At 41.5% G+C, this 20540-nt stretch overlaps 1 protein-coding gene across 4 annotated transcripts in view; it reads left to right on the plus strand.

Annotated features, from left to right (window-relative positions):
• plekhg2 (pleckstrin homology domain containing, family G (with RhoGef domain) member 2) overlaps positions 1-20540 on the plus strand; it is a 115452-nt gene that overhangs the window by 13322 nt on the left and 81590 nt on the right. The window contains exons 3-4 of one of the 4 annotated variants that reach the window (XM_061877724.1): positions 557-774; positions 13796-13879. In XM_061877724.1, the coding sequence (XP_061733708.1) occupies positions 13831-13879 (49 nt within the window). In that variant the 5' untranslated portion in view covers positions 557-774; positions 13796-13830. Of the gene's footprint in view, positions 1-391; positions 775-13795; positions 13880-20540 lie in introns of those variants that run through there. The other 3 variants (XM_061877723.1, XM_061877722.1, XM_061877725.1) reach the window with 3 other exon arrangements.

Here is a 20540-nt window from a genome sequence, read left to right on the forward strand (position 1 = left end):
TCAAATGACATGACAGACCACAATGTTTACGCGACAGGCCACATTAATGACATAGGAGACCACGTTAAATGACGTGACGGGCCACTATAAATGATGTGGCGGGCCAAATCTGGCCCCCGGCCCTTGAGTTTGACACAGGTGCTGTTTCTGGAGAATAGGAGTGTGTACTTAAAGAACTGACGGGATGAGAGAGAATTCCATCAAGTTGTTGTTGTCTGGTCACACACACACACACACACACACACACACACACACACACACACACACACTGTGTCAGTCTTTAGGAGACACTAGAATGTTTAGCAGATGTTGGACTCAATCAGATGTTGGGTCGGGCCAGCTGGGTTCTGTTTAGCTGTGTGTGTGTGTGTGTGTGTGTGTGTGTGTGTGTGTTGAGTCAGCTGAAAGACAAAGGCCATCTACGGTGAAGATGTCAGCAAGAAAAGATGAGAAACATTCCAGACTTTTCCTCCTCATGACTTTGTTCTCCTCTCTCTCTTCCTTCTGGACCTCCTCATCCATCCCTCCCCCGCCTCCACCCTCCCCCGTCCAGCAGCAGACTGGGTCTCGCTGCTCTTCCACATTGTCAGATTCCATCTCGAGGAGCGTGGAAGTGGACTCTCTTTCTCTCGCTGTCTATGTGTTGTTGTACACGGCGGACACGCAGACATGACGTCACAGGCGCGATGGATTCCTCATCTTCTTCGTCTTCTTTTGACTTTTGCAGCATAAAGGGGACCTAGTGAGTGTGCGTGGCGGCGAAAGAGTAGCAAGGTAAGGTCCACTTACACACACATGCACGTACGCGCACATAAAGACGTCCCTAGCAGAAATGTCCAATTTCTGCTAAGAAATGACAACATAAAAATGACATGACATTTCTGTGTGCAATTATTTTTACTGGTGGATAATAGTTATGTTTTATGTTTTTAAAAGATGTCTTTATTGGAATCTTGACCTTTATTATATGTCCAGCTGTAGTTAGCGTCGCGGCCTCTAAGAGGCAGCACAGGGTAACACCTTTTTGTTTAAAACAAACCAAATGAAACGATAATGAGCTAAATTCTTCACTACTAAATGCTATTTTTGTAAACTAGCATGGATTATATAAACACAGGAAGACTAGTTAGGTAAGATGTGTGTCTGTGTTGGTGGGTGTGTGTGTGTGTGTGTGTGTGTGTGTGGGTGTGTGCATGTGTGTGTGCGTGCGTGCGTGTGCGTGTTATTTTTTAGGAACATCTCCAAAGATTGATGCTGGGAAAGGTCAGACGTGACCATGATCTCACACACGCTTTTGTTCCTTGCAGTTGATTCCAGTATCGCTTGAAAATACAACACACACACACACACACACACACACACACACACACACACTTATGCTAAAGTCTCTTACAGACGATATAAGTGGGGTTGTGGTTTCCTAGCGGTTTCAAACGGCTTCACAACGACCTCAGTGGCATTTCAATGTTCCGTGCGTGCACCGAATTAATGACACTTGGACGTCATCTTCACTTCGCAGTAGGACCCCGAACGTGGAACATAGTCTGTTCCAGTCAACCTTGCACCGTGCAATAAGGAACTCATGGAAGTAGAAATAGTCTGTTCCATGGTCAATATGTGAACCATGTTGCCATGCTGCGATGGCAACAATTCCCACAAATTCCGGTAAACCCCGCCAATTATGCAACTTTGTCCAATCCTTTTGTACCTGCTGCCATAACACTTCTGACCCTTAGGGATCTTCTAAATGTGGTAAATGTTATAGGCCCCGGGGACCCGAAAGGGTTTCAGCCATGAAAGTCTTAAAAAATGGACGCTTAAATCCCTCGATCTGAGGTGTCCAAACTTTTTGACTTGGGGCCGCATTGGGCTAAAAAGAATTTGGCATGGGGTGAAAAGCCGACTGCATGTAAAGTTACTATATGAATATTTATATATATATATTAGAAATGCGCGGTTTGCGGTCTCATCCGCGGAGTCCACGGATAAACCGCGGATCGGGGGGTGACATGGGGAAAAAATATATTTTAATTAGACTCGGGTGGGTGGCGGTTGAACCATTCGGAAATATTTGATATACATGGTTCTGGGATCGGTATCCTTTACCATTCGAAGAGCCATTTAGGACCCGTGTCACAAAGCGAAGAAGACAATAGGAGACGCAAACATTCTCCAGAATGACTGTCGGCAGTCACCCAGTTAAAACGTATTAGGGCGTGCCATGAAGCCATTAGCTTTGTCGCATTCTACAGCATGTACGGTCTGCTTGTCAGTCCAGCCACATGTTGTGTGTGGCTTCCGCAGACACATGCACATGACTGCAAGGCATACTGGGTGACACAGAGTACACTAATGGTTGTGATATAAACAATTTTAACACTCTTACTAATATGCGCCACACTGTGAAGCCACACCAAACAAGAATGACAAACACATTTCGGGAGAACATCCTCCCAGTAACACAACATAAACGCAACAAATACCCAGAATCCGTTGCATCCATTCTTCAAGACAACCTAAAATTTTCAGCCCGGAGGTTGGGTCTTGGGGGCAGTTAGGTGTTCCAACAGGACAATGAGCCCAAAAACATGTCAAAAGTGGTAAAGGAATAGCTAAATCAGGCTAGAATTAAGGTTTTAGAATGGCCTTCCCAAAGTCCTGACTTAAACGTGTGGACAATGCTGAAGAAACAAGTCCATGTCAGAAAACCAACAAATTTAGCTGAACTGCACCAATTTTGTCAAGAGGAGTGGTCAAAAATTCAACCGGAAGCTTGCCAGAAGCTTGTGGATGGCTACCAAAAGCGCCTTATTGCAGTGAAATTTGCCAAGGGACATGTAACCAAATATTAACATTGCTATATGTATACTTTTGACCCAGCATATGTGGTCACATTTTCAGTAGACCCATAATAAATTCATAAAAGAACCAAACTTCATGAATGTTTTTTGTGACAAACAAGTATGTTCTCCAATCACTCTATCACAAAAAAACAAGAGTTGTACAAATTATTGGAAACTCAAGACAGTCATGACATTATGTTCTTTACAAGTGAATGTAAACTTTTGAACACCACTGTATACCTTGACCTTCTTAAAGTTGTGTAATAAATCAGAATTATGAAGCAGCTAAAATGCGCCAAACATGGATAAGTGTGGGGAGTGTTTTACATTGTTCCCATCTTGTACTCTAAAAGGATTTAGGTGGGTGTAATTTTTATGGTGTTTGGACGTTTTTCATAATATCCACAATGTCCAGTGAGCGGCTTGTGTTATGTGACAATGTGTGTTGACCTTCATGTCAGTTGAATCTATTTTTTTTCTGAACCATAATTAGGGAAGGTTGTTTGGATTGTGTCATAAGTAAATGTTGTACTAATGTTTCAAAGTACTTTCAACGGTCATTGCTGTGGTTTACTCATGCTGTCTCCAAAATGGTAGAAATGTTTTAGCATTCAGAGACTGCTTGGTATTTTAAATTAATTTCAAAGCACTTTGCGATGCTTTGTTGATTGGTGGTCATGGCGGGCCGTAGTTTGGACTCTCCTTTTTATTTGTCGATATAATGTTTTTTTATGATTTATGCCTACGGCATGACGTAGTGGGTAGAGCGGCCGTGCCAAAAACCTTAGGGTTGCAGGTTCGCTCCCCGCCTCCTGACATCCAAATCGCTGCCGTTGTGTCCTTGGGCAGGACACTTCACCCTTGCCCCCGGTGCCGCTCACACTGGTGAATGAATGATGAATGAATGATAGGTGGTGGTCGGAGGGGCCGTAGGCGCAAACTGGCAGCCATGCTTCCGTCAGTCTACTCCAGGGCAGCTGTGGCTACAGATGTAGCTTACCACCACCAGTTGTGAATGAATGATGGGTTCCCACTTCTCTGTGAGCGCTTTGAGTATTTAATAATAGAAAAGCGCGTTATAAATCTAATCCATTATTATTATTATTATTCTACCCTTTTTGTCTAAGAAAATCCAGTTTTCTCTCATTGCAAAAAGACATAAAGTATGCAATATTCATGCACGCACACACAATATTTTTGTAACAACATCCATCCATTTTCTACCGCTTGTCCCTCTCGGGGTCGTGGGGGTGGCAACCAACTCTTATGTCACTACCAACTCACCGGCATCGTTTTAATCGCAATTTATTGGCAGATGCAAAGCAACCATGTGTCTATTATGAATATGTAAAATGGTAACCTGGCAGTATGTAGTGGTCAAGGAGTGAAATTATACCTCTAATAGCATTTGCATATATTTCCAAGGGAGATGCCTGGTTTCATTTTTCTTTTCTTGAAAACGCATAAAATAACAGGTTTACAGTGATCAAAAATGGCCATTATAAAAGGGAATCAATGGGGGACAAAAGGGTCCCAAGGAACTCCAATGTATACTCACTCAATAGCTCATGCTAAGAATAATTTGGCAAAAAATAGACAATGCAAATTTTAAGATTAATTCTTCTATATGGTGCAGCGGAAGAGTGGCCGTGCGCAACCCGAGGGTCCCTGGTTCAATCCCCACCTAGTACCAACCTTGTCACGTCCGTTGTGTCCTCAGCAAGACACTTCACCCTTGCTCCTGATGGGTTAGCGCCTTGCATGGCAGCTCCCTCCATCAGTGTGTGAATGTGTGTGAATGGGTAAATGTGGAAGTAGTGTCAAAGCGCATTGAGTACCTTGAAGGTAGAAAAGCGCTATACAAGTACAACCCATTTATTATTTATAACTGCTGTGGCCATATTTCATCTCGCTAACCATTAAAATTAACATTCTGTTTTATGATGTCATCTTCAAAGGCAATGAAAAGACCCACAAAGGTCGCAGGTTAAACAAAGCTAGCAAATGGGGATTTTATTGTATTTACTGTATCAGAAAACCTTATCGCAATACTTTTATTGGTTCGATAAGAGACATGTTTTACTGTCCCATAGTGTGTCTGTACTGATTGTATTTGGTTTTCACACATTGTCTTTATGTTTTTGTATTTGTTGTCTCATTCTGTCTTGATGCTAAATTACCCTCTGCACAACTGTTTTACCTCCGGGTACCAATAAAAAACCTTGAACCTTGAAACTCTACAAGTCCCCCGCACATATTCGCCAATCGTTGTAATTTTCACCAATCGCAGCTACCGTGTTTAACCATTACACTACCAACCCCAGGCACTTGCAACATTCGACGAAACGCATCGTGCAGCCAGTAATCTCAGGCCTTCAAATTAAAAGCACACCAGTGAAATAACAGGGTTGCGCCACAGTCACAAATTCCTGCAGATGGAACATGTAACAGGACCCGGACATGAGGCCTGGAGACAAAATATGTGTGGTCCTGTAAATGACACAGAAAGATTATTTGCAGGCCTGTGAACCAGTTGTTCTTAACCTTTTTGACCTTGGGGGCCAACTTTTCCACTACAAAAAGGCCCGGGGCTCACTTAAATATTAACACTTAATCAGTAATTATAGTCTCAATTTTAGTGGTATTCAATAATTATATATTTTCTACTTGCAGTTTGCAACCTTGTCAAATGATGTGAAAATATGATTACAATAATAAATACCAACCAAAAATACTACAAAATAAGGGACTCATTAAAACTGATGAAAAATAAATGTACATATAATTACAGTGTTAAAATAAATGCATTCCAACAACATTGAAAATAAATTATATAATGAACAGTTCATTTCTTAAATGAACTGTTAATAAAATGTACATGCAAATAAAAATACTGCTTCACCACTTTAGTCATAATTTTCGCGCTTAAGAAACTTCTCTACTTTAGTTTCAGATATGTCTGTTTGTTTAACAACAGGTAGACAAGTGTATTACAACCAATACAGACCACAGTTGAGGAACAGACATTTTTTGGCAGCCCTTTAGGGGTCGCTGACGGCCTAACAATTGGCCCTGGCCCTATGGTAAAGAAACATTGCTGTAAAGGACACACAAATGTTTCCTTGTCTCGTTTTCGTCTGACTCAAGCCGACACCAGAAGGCCTACTTTACCAACTGGCTCACTGAGATGTGAATGCCTCTGGTTGTAAAATAGATTAACAACTAACAAATGTTGATGAAATAAAATATAATTAGATCAATTACAATGTGTCACAAATACAAAGAAAAACAATAATAACACGTTTGTAAAAGCTGATGATTCCTTGTTATTGAAAAAATAATCATCGTAACAAAACTTTTTAGCAAATTCGCAAAGCTGTGTAATAGTATACAATGATATTTTTCTCACAAGGGTGTTAGCGTATTGTGATGTAACTTCCTGTTCATGTTCTTCCTCTTTTAACGCCACTTGTTGCGTCGGAATTCCAACTTGTGTGACATCCTTAACGGTTGTGTTTGTTCCTGCTAATGAACTTGTGAACGCACATACTGTATGTATTATAGTGTGTGTGTGCATGTCGCTACAGTGGAAACAGCAGGTGACGGCCGTGTGGCGTCTAAAGTTAGCTTGCGTTGGCACACAATGACCCACTCACTGAGACCACACACACGCACACACACCACACTTATATTTGGATCAAACATCTCCACGAGGACATGGTCTGCCCTTACAAGTCATGTGACCACATCTATGTTTATCTGATTTTTGTCGGTATTAGCAGCACATGACTGTCAAAATAAACACAAGGTTCCAAATGAAGGTCTTTTATGTGTGGACTTCTGAGAGAAGACCACCTCGGACAGAGCAGCTCTGCCAAAGTGGTCCAGACGGCTTGGACATGAATGTCGTCACCCTGGAAGAACTTGATCTGCATCCTGAAGTAGATTAGAGCTGTATGAATTGGGACTGGACCAGGTTCAGTACTTGTTGAATTGTTTAAAGTTGTGTGCATGGAGGACGGTAATAAAAGGTTTTGCTTGGGTCTGCGGTTCAACATCTGCTCATAGAAGAACAATGCATGTCTGTCTTGATTTTGGTCTTGTAGACCACAATCTGTAGGAGTTTTGGAGGTGTGGTACTGTTTAAACTTAGTGGACTTAAACAGGGAATATGGTGTTGTCCTCTAGTAAGAGTGCTAGTTATAGGTTTTTACCTGGTCTTCACATAGTAACTACTACTAGAGTTGTCCCTGAATAACCTCTATGAAGTCCCTGATTGATTGATTGATTGAAACTTGTATTAGTACATTGTACAGTACAGTACATATTCCGTACAATTGACCACTAAATGGTAGCACCCGAATAAGTTTTTCAACTTGTTTAAGTCGGGTTCTACGTAAATCAATTCATAGTAAAATCCTAACAGGTTTTAGGATTCTCTCAGGTCTGTTTCTTGTCACCAATTGACAAGAAGCAGTCTTTGAGAAGATTTTTGTCCCCCAGAGGACACTGGGATAATGTGCAAGTGCAAAGGGTTCACGGGTCTGCACCTCCAAATCTGAGCTTGTTTGCAGGAAGTTGGTGGACCATTCTTTCTGGATTGGGAGTCCCTGTTTCAAATGTCTTTCTTGGCCTCAATCGAACAACTTGAGTCTGTTGGACACTTTTTTTCAAATGTCTAAAACTTGAATAGGTTAAGTCAGGATAAAGACATTGGTTAAAAACTCAACTCTGGTGGGACCTGAATTCACATCCTTTGAATGTCTTACTTCCCATGTCTTGTAGAAGTCCAACATGCTGTTGATTGCGCCACAGAGGCATGTAGCATAGTGGGTTTGGTCCAGAAACCCACTAGTTGTAGAGGTCTTAGAGGTGTTTGTACTTGGTGGACTTGAACAGGCAAGATGGTGTTGTCCTCTAGCAAGAGTAATAGTTTTAGGTTTTTTATCTGTTCTTCACATAACTGCTGCTAAAGCGGTCCCTGAAGAACCTCCGCTAAATTCTTAACAGGTTTTGGGGTTCAGGCAGGTCTGCCTCTTATCCTCTTGTCACCAAATGACAAAAAGCAGTCTTCGAGAAGATTTTTGCAACCCAGAGGACACTGGGAAAATGTGCAGGTGCCAAAGTGTCAGGGGTCTACTGAAGTGGTCCCTGAAGAACCTCCGCTAAGTTCTTTACAGGTTTTGGGGTTCTCTCAGGTCTGCCTCTTGTCACCAAATGAAAAGAAGCAGTCTTTGAAAAGGTATTTGCTTCCCAGAGGACACTGGGACAATGTGCAGGTGCGAATGGGTCAGGGGTCAGCACTTCCAAATCTGAGGTGGTCTGCGGGAAGTTGGTGGACCATTCCCTCTGGATTGGGAGTCTGTTTTCCAACTGTCTTTCTTGGGCTAAATCCAAAAACACAAGTCTGTTGGACACCTTTTTCAAATGTCCAAAACCTGAAAATGTTTAGTCAGGTTAAAGACATTTGTTGAAAGCTCCGGCGGGACTTGAACCCACAATTTTTGAGTGTCTTAATTTTAGAAGTCCAAAACACTTTCCATTGCGCCATGTGGCAAAGTGGTTAAGGTCCAACAGGCCCCAATTTGAAGGAGTCCTGGAGGTGTTGGACTGTTTATATTTGGTGGACTTGGACAGGGAAGATGGCGTTGTCCTATAGCAAGAGTACTAGTTTTGGGTTTTATCTGGTCTTCACATAACTACTGCTAGATTGGCCCTTTAAGAACCTCCATTAAGTTCTTCACAGGTTTTTAAGTTCTGTCCGGTCTGGCTCCTGCCACCAAATGACAAGAAGCAGTCTTTGAGAAGATTTTTGCTGCCCAGAAGACACTGGGACAATGTGCAGGTGCGAAAGGGTCAGCACTTCCAAATCTGAGTTGGTCCACGGGAAGTTGGTGGACCATTCCCTCTGGATTGGGACTCCAAAGGTGTTGGACTGTTTATACATAGTGGACTTGGACAGCGAAGATGGTATTGTCCTCTAGAAAGAGTACTGATTTTAGGTTTTAGCTGGTCTTCACATAACTCCTGTTAGAGTTGTCCTTTGAAGGACCATTCCCTCTGGATTGAAAGTCCCTCTTCCAAATGTCTTTCTTGGCCTCAATCCAACATTTTGACTCTGTTGGACAATTTTTGCAAATGAAGACGGCAGATCAACTGGTCTGAAAGGGGTCTATTTAAAGGCTAGAGTAAACAAATGTGTTTTAAGATGGAAATTGTTGTACTTGGACAGGGAATATGGTGTTGTCCTATAGCAATATTATTATGTTTAGGTTGTATCTGGTCTACACATTAGTACTGCTAGAGTGGTCCCTGAAGAGCCTCCACCAAGTTCGTAAAAGGTGTTGGGTTTCTGTCAGGTCTGTTTCCTGTCACCAAATGACAAGAAGCAGCCTTTGAAAATATTTTTGTCCCCCATGGAACACTGAATAAATGTGCAGGTTTGAAGGGGTCAGGGGTCAGTTGATAGTTGGACACTTTTTTCAAATGTGTAAAACTTAAAAAGGTTCAGTCGTGATAAAGAAATTAGTTGAAAACTCAACTCTGGTGAACCCACAACCTTGGAATGCCTTGTCTCAAATGTATTTTGGAAGTCCAACACGCTATCCCTTGTGCCACAGACTCACATGGCAAAGTGGATTTTGTTCAGTAAACCACAATATGTAGGAGTCTTGGAGGCGTTGGACTGTTTATACTTGGTGGACTTGGTCAGGAAAGATGGCGTTGTCTACAACACGGATTTAGGCTTTATCAGGTCTTCACATAACTACTGCTCGAGTGGTCCCTGAAGAATATCCACAAAGTTTCAAGCAGGTTTTGGCTTTCTGTCAGGTCTGCCTCCCGTCAGAATCTAAGAACTGGGAACCAAGTGAATTTTTAAGACTTTTGGTCTTTGCTCGTCCCTCAAAGGACACTGCGAAAATTTGCAGGTGTGAAGGGGTCAGGTTTAGACTCGTGAACCATTGGGACTCCCTGTTTTAAGTGTCTTTCTTGGTCCTAATTCCAACGACTGAGTGGGCGGTGTGTGTGTGTGGAGTGGGTACACATTAGGGCTGTAAATCTTTGTGCACCACACGACTGTATTCTATTCTTCTGGGTAATGATTCGATTCAGAATCGATGCTTGATGTGAAACGATTCTCAATTCAAAGTCAATAATTCATTATTAACATTGGGTGCCAGGTCTACTATTAACTACATTCTTTAATGAAATAGATACACATATTTGATAAGTTTTATATGACTTAAAAGAAAACTGGTTTTGTTTAACAAAATTCTACCCATTCATTTAATAAAGTCTAATGCAAATAAGGCAACAAGAGAAGTATCCAACACTTCTCTTTTCTAAAGTAAATCTGTACAGCAGATATAATCATCTACATCAATAATATGATTTGTCTGAGTGGATTTGAAAAAATAAATAAATAAATAAATACAAATACAAAGACCTCCTCAATCCCACCAATACGTCTTCCTATGAGGAAGCAGTGCCTGGGGAATCTGTGGTGGACTCCTAATTCTGGGGCTGAGGTCGCTGAGGTAGTTAAAAAGCTCCTCGGTGGCAAGGCCCCGGGGGTGGACGAGATCCGCCCGGAGTTCCTTAAGGCTCTGGATGCTGTGGGGCTGTCTTGGTTGACAAGACTCTGCAGCATCACGTGGACATCGGGGGCGGTACCTCTGGATTGGCAGACCGGGGTGGTGGTTCCTCTCTTTAAGAAGGGGGACCGGAGGGTGTGTTCCAACTATCGTGGGATCACACTCCTCAGCCTTCCCGGTAAGGTTTATTCAGGTGTACTGGAGAGGAGACTACGCCGGATAGTCGAACCTCGGATTCAGGAGGAACAGTGTGGTTTTCGTCCTGGTCGTGGAACTGTGGACCAGCTCTATACTCTGGGCAGGGTTCTTGAGGGTGCATGGGAGTTTGCCCAACCAGTCTACATGTGCTTTGTGGACTTGGAGAAGGCATTCGACCGTGTCCCTCGGGAAGTCCTGTGGGGAGTGCTCAGAGAGTATGGGGTATCGGACTGTCTTATTGTGGCGGTCCGCTCCCTGTACGATCAGTGCCAGAGCTTGGTCCGCATTGCCGGCAGTAAGTCGAACACATTTCCAGTGAGGGTTGGACTCCGCCAAGGCTGTCCTTTGTCACCGATTCTTTTCATAACTTTTATGAACAGAATTTCTAAGCGCAGTCAAGGCGTTGAGGGGTTCCGGTTTGGTGACCGCAGCATTAGGTCTCTGCTTTTTGCAGATGATGTGGTCCTGATGGCTTCATCTAACCGGGATCTTCAGCTCTCACTGGATCAGTTTGCAGCTGAGTGCGAAGCGACCGGAATGAGAATCAGCACCTCCAAGTCCGAGTCCATGGTTCTCGCCCGGAAAAGGGTGGAGGGCCATCCCCGGGTTGGGGAGGAGACCCTGCCCCAAGTGGAGGAGTTCAAGTACCTAGGAGTCTTGTTCACGAGTGAGGGAAGAGTGGATCGTGAGATCGACAGGCGGATCGGTGCGGCGTCTTCAGTAATGCGGACGTTTTACCGATCCGTTGTGGTGAAGAAGGAGCTGAGCCGGAAGGCGAAGCTCTCAATTTACCGGTCGATCTACGTTCCCATCCTCACCTATAGTCATGAGCTTTGGGTCATGACCGAAAGGATAAGATCACGGGTACAAGCGGCCGAAATGAGTTTCCTCCGCCGTGTGGCGGGGCTCTCCCTTAGAGATAGGGTGAGAAGCTCTGCCATCCGGGAGGAACTCAAAGTAAAGCCGCTGCTCCTCCACATCGAGAGGAGCCAGATGAGGTGGTTCGGGCATCTGGTCATGATGCCACCCGAACGCCTCCCTAGGGAGGTGTTTAGGGCACGTCCAACCGGTAGGAGGACAAGGGGAAGACCCAGGACACGTTGGGAAGACTATGTCTCCCGGCTGGCCTGGGAACGCCTCGGGATCCCCCGGGAAGAGCTAGACAAAGTGGCTGGGGAAAGGGAAGTCTGGGTTTCCCTGCTTAGGCTGTTGCCCCCGCGACCCGACCTCGGATAAGCGGAAGAAGATGGATGGATGGATGGATAAATACACATTTTTAAAAGAATCATTACAAATAGGAATTACGGTTCATTTGAAAAATCGCTTTTTATACATGTATTTTAGTTTGAATTTAGTTTATACAATTTATTTTTTATTTTATTTATATATTGGACACATTTTGAAACACAACCTAAGGGAAGTACATACATAGTACATTTCTTTAAAGTATTTTAATTGTATCTTAATTATCTATATATAATTGTATATATATTTTCATTTTATTAATGTACTGTAAACATTTTGTAACATGGCCCAAGTGTCCTGTAGTAAACCGTCCTCCCTCGCCACTTAGTGCTTCAATTATTGCGGCTTCACCATATTGCAAATTATTTTCATATTCACATTCTACAACATTTATGGCCTGAATTAAGATTTTTTTTTTTAAGCATAAACATAGCTGAATAAATGGACTAAACATATCAATACTACAGCGTTATAGGCCACTAGAGGAGACCAAAACAATCAGAGAGAAGTGTTAATAAAGGGATGTAACGATATGAAAATGTCACAATACGGTTATCGTGACCAAGATTATCGCAGTTATCGCAATATTTATGAGTGTGCTCATAAAGTGCTTATACACACACTCAAATCTTTTGACCAAGCTATTTTTTTAATAACTAAAATAAACAGACAGGCTGTTAGAAAAGACACCATTTTGCATGTTTTTTGTTTCTTATGCTTCTTCACTAGTAGTGTTTTAGTCTTAGTATTTTATCTGTTTTAACGACTTTTAGTGTTTTAAATATTGGTTTGTACTGTAGCACCTTAAGATATATTCAAATGAAAAGTGCATAAAAATAAAATCTGTTGTTTATTTATTTCTGGCGGCCGTTGTGGTGTCGTACTCTGTTCAGCGGTCCTCGAATGCATCGTAAAAACACTTTCGTCTTGTATTCCTCTGAGTACAGAACGATCACTCTTACACATCTTGTTGGTTAAACGTAAACAATTTAATAACTCAGTTCAGTGCATCTCAAAAATGTTCTGTTACACCCCTCCTAGGAAGAAGAAATGCTTCCGCCTCCCCCTCAACTCTCCACCGGGATTATAAATAGTATAATTTTTCTATAAAATTGTTCTAACTATACCTCTGCTTAACCTTGTAAGCTTATTAACATTAGATGTCTTTCCTCGTCTCCACCGTGGTTACAGTGAAGCCAAGCTCTACATACGCTTCCTCATATTCTGTTACGGCAAAATAAGCATGTTCCCCGAGGTCAAACGCGACCCCCCTGGCATCGCACCGTGCCCTCTCAGGGCACACGCCCCACTATTTGAGAAGGACTGCCTTAGTTATTCATACAGTAGTGTGTTTATACAAGTTAAGATTAGGATGTCGTTTCTTTATGGGGAAAGACGTTAATGTCTCTTGTTTTGCTGTTAGCATTAGTGAGATGGCGCCAATCTGTCTGCAAATAAATCAAAGTGCAGTTATCAATTACAGTTTTCCATTATTTTAATATAAAACCGTTTTATCACGGTTATCGTTATTACCGTTTACCATTACTTTTTTTTATGCTCCAGCTATAACAATAATCAATAATATTCAATAATATAATATTAAATAAAGGGACAAGCGGTAGAAAATGGATGGATGGATAATATTCAATAAACAAGGGACGACTGTTTTACTGGGATTTGAACCGGCAACCCAGGCCACTCTTTGTTGCTGTGACCCACTTCTTTCTCCACTCGGCCCAGTACAATTGACCAATTTGGGTCAGCGTGCGTCAACGCGGGAGGTCGCCGTCCTCTACTGGGCACACATTATTGTGTCCCCCCCATGAGCAAACGCGACGCGCCTCCTGGCGCTTTTCATTCTGCTTTTCTCCCAGCATCTCCAAAAAAAGAAAGCTGAGCGTGTTCTCTCTCCAGCAGGTTTCTTCCTCTCCCTGTGACATCATCACATCATGCCTGAGGGGTCACGGCGGGGAAGTCCCAGATCGTCCGGCAAAGCAGGTCAGCGTCACTCAACTCCACTGCCATCTTAGCGATGATGTTAAAACAGGGCTTTCCAAAATGCGGCCCGCAGCTGATTTTTTTAGCGGGCACATTTTAAAAATACTATAAAAAAATGTTGAATAAATAAATACATAAAAGTGTTATGAAGACAAACAGGTGAAATGTAACGAGAAAATGTTGCAATGTTGACTCTAGAAACTAGGGTTGTACGGTACACTGGTATTAGTATAGTACCGCGATACTAATTAATCATATTCGGTACTATACCACCTCTGAAAAGTACCGGATGTCACTGGACACCTGAGGACTTTGAATATGACCAATGTATCATCCTGTAACTACTTGATACCTAATTTTGTGGTATCATCCAAAATATAATGTAATGTATCAAACAACAGAAGAATAAATGATTATTACATTCTTACAGAAGTGTAGATAGAACATGTTAGAAGAGAAAGTAAGCAGATATTAACAGTAAATAAACAAGTAAATTTATAATTCATTTTCTACCACTTTTCCTTAATGATTTACAAAATTATAGAATGATAAATGACACAATATGTTACTCTCAGCAGACTAATTAGAAGCCCTTGTTTACTTACTACTAAAAGACAAATTGTTTTGTATGTTCACTATTTTATTTAAGGACAAAATTGCAATAAGTTTGTTTGTTAAAATAAAGCCAATATTGCATTTTTTGTGGTCCCCTTTATTTAGAAAAGTACCAAAAAGTATTGAAATAATTTCGGTACTGACACCGGTACCAAAGTATTTGTATCGGGACAACATTACTAGAAACACAAAGCTGCCATGCTGTCATGGCCCAAAAAATAATAAAGAATCAAAATCTGTGTTGTTATGAATTATTGACCTATTTAAAGGCCTACTGAAACCGACTACTACCGACCACGCAGTCTGATAGTTTATATATCAATGATGAAATCTGAACATTGCAACACATGCCAATACGGCCTGTTTAGTTTACTAAATTGCAATTTTAAATTATGCGCGGAAGTATCATGCTAAAACGTCGCGGTATGATGACGCGTGCGCGTGACGTCACGCATTGCACAGGACATTTCGTTCCAGCACCGTTCACAGCACATCTGTGTTGCTGAATTTTTTTGATATTTGTTCAATTAGTAATGGACAAGACCAAGGAGGAAACTGTAGGTGGGAAGCGGCCGCCTTTAGCAACACAAACACAGCCGGTGTTTCCTTGTTTCCATTCCCGAAAGATGACGGTGAAGCTTTACTATGGAACAGAGCGGTCAAGCGAACATGGTTCCCTACCGAATGTCAAACGGCAGGTTTCCGTGAGAAAATGGTGGTAATAAGTTGGCTCTTACCGTGGACATGAGCGGAGAGCTTGCGTCATTCCTCCTGCACCTGTCAAAGAGGCAGCTGCGGACTCTCTTGCCGCCTCCCACCGGCCGCCCCCGATCGTGGGATGCTTCCATCGTGGAGGAGAGAAAAAAAAATAGATCTCAGCCCGGCCCCACCGGCTGCCTTCGCCTCGTCGAGAAACGTGACTTCCCTCGGAGACACTGGCGGTCGCCACACCCGTGGCCACACCCCTCCGACTTTCAGGTTGTACAGGTACGATCATATAATCTCACTAAAACACTAGTAGAACAATAAGCAGATAAGGGATTTTCCAGAATTATCAATCAATCAATCAATGTTTATTTATATAGCCCCAAATCACAAATGTCTCAAAGGACTGCACAAATCATTACGACTACAACATCCTCGGAAGAACCCACAAAAGGGCAAGGAAAACTCACACCCAGTGGGCAGGGAGAATTCACATCCAGTGGGACGCCAGTGACAATGCTGACTATGAGAAACCTTGGAGAGGACCTCAGATGTGGGCAAACCCCCCTCTCTAGAGGACCGAAAGCAATGGATGTCGAGCGGGTCTAACATGATACTGTGAAAGTTCAATCCATAGTGGCTCCAACACAGCCGCGAGAGTTCAGTTCAAGCGGATCCAAGACCGCTGCGAGAGTCCCGTCCACAGGAAACCATCTCAAGCGGATCAGCAGCGTAGAGAGTCCCCAACCGATACAGGCGAGCGGTCCATCCTGGGTCCCGACGAGCGGTCCATCCTGGGTCTCGACTCTGGACAGCCAGTACTTCATCCATGGTCATCGGACCGGACCCCCTCCACAAGGCAGGGGGGGACATAGGAGAAAGAAAAGAAGCGGCAGATCAACTGGTCTAAAAAGGAGGTCTATTTAAAGGCTAGAGTATACAGATGAGTTTTAAGGTGAGACTTAAATGCTTCTACTGAGGTAGCATCTCGAACTGTTACCGGGAGGGCATTCCAGAGTACTGGAGCCCGAACGGAAAACGCTCTATAGCCCACAGACTTTTTTTGGGCTCTAGGAATCACTAATAAGCCGGAGACTTTTGAACGCAGATTTCTTGCCGGGACATACGGTACAATACAATCGGCAAGATAGGCTGGAGCTAGACCGTGTAGTATTTTATACGTAAGTAGTAAAACCGCAAAGTCACATCTTAAGTGCACAGGAAGCCAGTGCAGGTGAGCCAGTACAGGCGTAATATGATCAAACTTTCTTGTTCTTGTCAGAAGTCTAGCAGCCGCATTTTGTACCAACTGTAATCTTTTAATGCTAGACATGGGGAGACCCGAAAATAATACGTTACAGTAATCGAGACGAGACGTAACAAACGCATGGATAATGATCTCGGCGTCTTTAGTGGACAAAATGGAGCGAATTTTTGCGATATTACGGAGATGAAAGAAGGCCGTTTTAGTAACGCTTTTAATGTGTGACTCAAAGGAGAGAGTTGGGTCGAAGATAATACCCAGATTTTTTACAGAGTCACCTTGTTTTATTATTTGGTTGTCAAATGTTAAAGTTGTATTATTAAATAGAGGTCGGTGTCTAGCAGGACCGATGATCAGCATTTCCGTTTTTTTTGGCATTAACTTGCAAAAAGTTAGCGGACATCCATTGTTTAATTTCATTAAGACACGCTTCCAACTGACTACAGTCCGGCGTGTTGGTCAGCTTTAGGGGCATGTAGAGTTGGGTGTCATCAGCATAACAGTGAAAGCTAATACCGTATTTGCGTATGACGTCACCCAGCGGCAGCATGTAGATGCTGAAGAGTACAGGGCCAAGGACCGAACCCTGGGGAACTCCACACGTTACCTTAACATAGTCCGAGGTCACACTGTAGTAAATTTGTCTGATAACATCTGAATCGCTCTGCCGTCTAGTTTTATTATTTTTATTTTTTTCTTCTAGTCCTTCACACTCACTTTCCTCATCCACGAATCTCTCATCCTTCCTCAAATTAATGGGGAAATCGTCGCTGTCTCGGTCCGAATCGCTCTCGCTGCTGGTGGTCATGATTGTAAACAATGTGTGGATGTGACGAGCTCCACAACCCGTTACGTCACGCGCACATGGTCTGCTACTTCCGGTACAGGCAAGGCTTTTTTATTAGCGACCAAAAGTTGCAAACTTTATTGGCGATGTTCTCTACTAAATACTTTCAGCAAAAATATGGCAATATCGCGAAATTATCAAGTATGACACATAGAATGGACCTGCTATCCCCGTTTAAATGAGAAAATCTAATTTCAGTAGGCCTTTAAGGCTTTAAATATGTCACATAAAGAATTTCACTTTGCAATATAAAAAGTGCATAAAACTAACATGAAAAATTACAAAAAAAATGTTTAACTTGTCATTGGTCAAAATATAATAATGCATTCAAATCAGTATTGTTCTGAATAATTGACCTATTTAAGTCTCCAATTACTAGACATCATAAGTTCTACTTTTAATTAGTTTGGGGTGAAATATTGCATGGTTGTGTTTTTGCCATATAAAAACTGTTTTCTTTGACAAAAAGTACTTAAAACAAACGCGGAAAAAACATAGCTATGAAGTTTATCTAGACACTTAAGCATTAAAAGTAAAAAGAAAAAAAAGTCCTTTTTTAACACTTTTATAAGTGTAGCCCTTTTGGATCCTCAAGAATTTAACTGGGACTTAAAAAAACAAAACAAACGGTCATTGTTCAAAAAATAATAATGATTTAAAATCAATGCTGTTCCGAATTATTGACTTATTTAAGTCTCCAAGTACTAGACATCAAATATTGCACTTTGAAATATTTTTGGGTAAAATATTACATAGTTTGAGTTTTTGCCATACAAACAAAGATTTATTTGACAAAAAGTACATAAAACAAACAGGAAAAAAATATAAAAAACTTATAATCGATGCATTTATCTGAAGTTTTTCTAGAGAGATAAGCGTTGAAAGGAAAAAAAACAAACCTTTTTTACACTTATGAGTGGGACCCTTTTGGATTCCCAATCATTTCTAGTGGGACTTTTTTTTTAAAACTGTTATTGCTCAAAAAATAAATCATTAAGTAAAATCAAATTTGTTCTGAATTATTGACATATTCAAAGCTCCAATTACTTCACATCTAAAATTCCACTTTGTAAAACTTTTGTGGAAAATATTGCATACTTTGTGATTGCCTTATGAAAAAAACAAGTTTTATTTTACTTTCTATACTTCTACTTTTACCTGTAATAAAATGTAGTTTACCTTATTTTATCTTCTATATTCTTTATTTTACCTCTAATAAAATTTAATTCACTTTATTTTACCTTCTATTTAAGTTATTTTACATTTTATTAATTTCATTTTATCTTCCAATTATTTGATTTACCTTCAATTTTCATTATTTTTATTTAATTACTATTTACCTCTTATTTGCCTTTTTCAACCATATTTTACTTTGTTTTATCTTCTTTTACATTGTTTTACTTTCATTTACCTTCCCCATTCCTTCTTTTAACTGTAATAAAATTCAATATACCATCTTTTACCTTTTATTTAACTTATTTTATCTTCTGTATTCCTTCTTTTACATTTGAACTACCTCATTTTACCTTTGTTTACTTCTTTTACATTCCAATATGCAACAGTAATTATTTGATACATGTTTATATTGACAAATGTGCTGTTTTACACGGCAATATCGTCCAATTAGAGATACTTGCTATTGTGTGCTTAGCTGTTGCGTAGCTGCTAGCCTTTAGCCTATCATATTTTCTTTTAAGTAATATCACAACTTACCAGAGCCCTTCCATCCATCCATTTACTACCGCTTGTCCCTTTCGGGGTTGCTGGAGCCTATCTAAGCTGCATTTAGATGGCGGGCGGACTACACCCTGGACAAGTCACCACCTCATCGCAGGGCCAACACAGAGACAGACAACATTCACACTCACAGCCATTTATCTATTTATGGAGGCTTGTAGTTAATCATAGAACTGGCACCCAATGTTAGTAAAAAAAAATATTGATTTTGAATCGAGAATCGCTTTGAATCGAAAATCGATTCTGAATCAACTCTTTACCCCCAAGAACCGAATTGATTACTAGCTCTACCCTGCATGCATTCAGATTTCAGTGTGCTGCCCTCTGTGGAAAACTTTTCGACACCTCTGTGTTAAAACAACACAACCACTCTTTGTAATTATTCACACAATTGACTTCAGTCTCTTTATTAGGCTTTCGCTTCCTGGCACGCACACACGCGCACACGCACACAGACAGGAAGTTGCATGGTCTCTAGTCGCGAATGAAGAAAAACATATGCACACACACACACAGAAACACAAAAAGTCCACTTTACTTGTGTTGATGGTAACCATAGAAAAGAAGCAAGCAGAAAAACGCCCGAGATAAGGCAGCAGGAAGAGAAACAAGAAGGGTAGGGGTCGCATTTAAGGAGTCAGACGGGGAAGAAAAAGACGATTGGATGAATTTGAATCCTTCACTGTGGGTTTTTGCATGTTGGTGTGAAGAAGGAATCTGGTCAGTGTCAAGCCCTGCCATCTTAACCTATCTCCCACAACCTACCCTTAATGCCAGCCCCCCCACAGAACTCCTTACAGTATACGCTCGGCTGGGTTGCACATGACGTGACGCTACTCTCCAGACTTTGGCACTTGGCAATCACTCCAGCAGCATTGAGAGAGCACTCAGCCAAACTACCTCTAGGTCATGTTGCAACTTTCAATGCCAAAAAAGTAATTTACTCAAAACGCTCTACTTGAAGTAAAATAAGTCTCCACTTTTCCTCCCAATATACAGTAATATACATTGATTTTGACATTGACATGCTACTGATTAGCATTAGCGATTTTACTTGGCGATTCCTACCTCCCGAATGCAGCTGAGATAGGCTCCAGCACCCCCCGCGACCCCGACAGGGACAAGCGGTAGAAAATGGATGGATAGATGGATTGATTGATTTCAACACCTTCCAATGTGTTAATGAAAACTACAAATAAGATGCATGTCACAATCAAGCAGCTGGTGCGTAATATAGTACAATACTTGCATTATTAACACTTTTTAGGGTGCAAGAAAAGACTAAACTCAGCAAAGATTGAACTGACTAGCCAACACTCCATACAATACTGTCATTTAACGTCTTGGACTTGCAACTGTAATTGTAACTTAATGTCATATTAGCAAATGAGACTCATAAATGTGACAATTAAAAAAACAATTAATAGCAACTGGGCAGCAGTTGTCATAATCAACTCATTTATTTTTGCAACTAAAAATCAGATTTGAATAAA

Source organism: Nerophis ophidion, linkage group LG18 (genome assembly GCF_033978795.1).
Source record: "Nerophis ophidion isolate RoL-2023_Sa linkage group LG18, RoL_Noph_v1.0, whole genome shotgun sequence".
In the NCBI taxonomy this organism is placed as follows: Eukaryota; Metazoa; Chordata; class Actinopteri; order Syngnathiformes; family Syngnathidae; genus Nerophis; species Nerophis ophidion.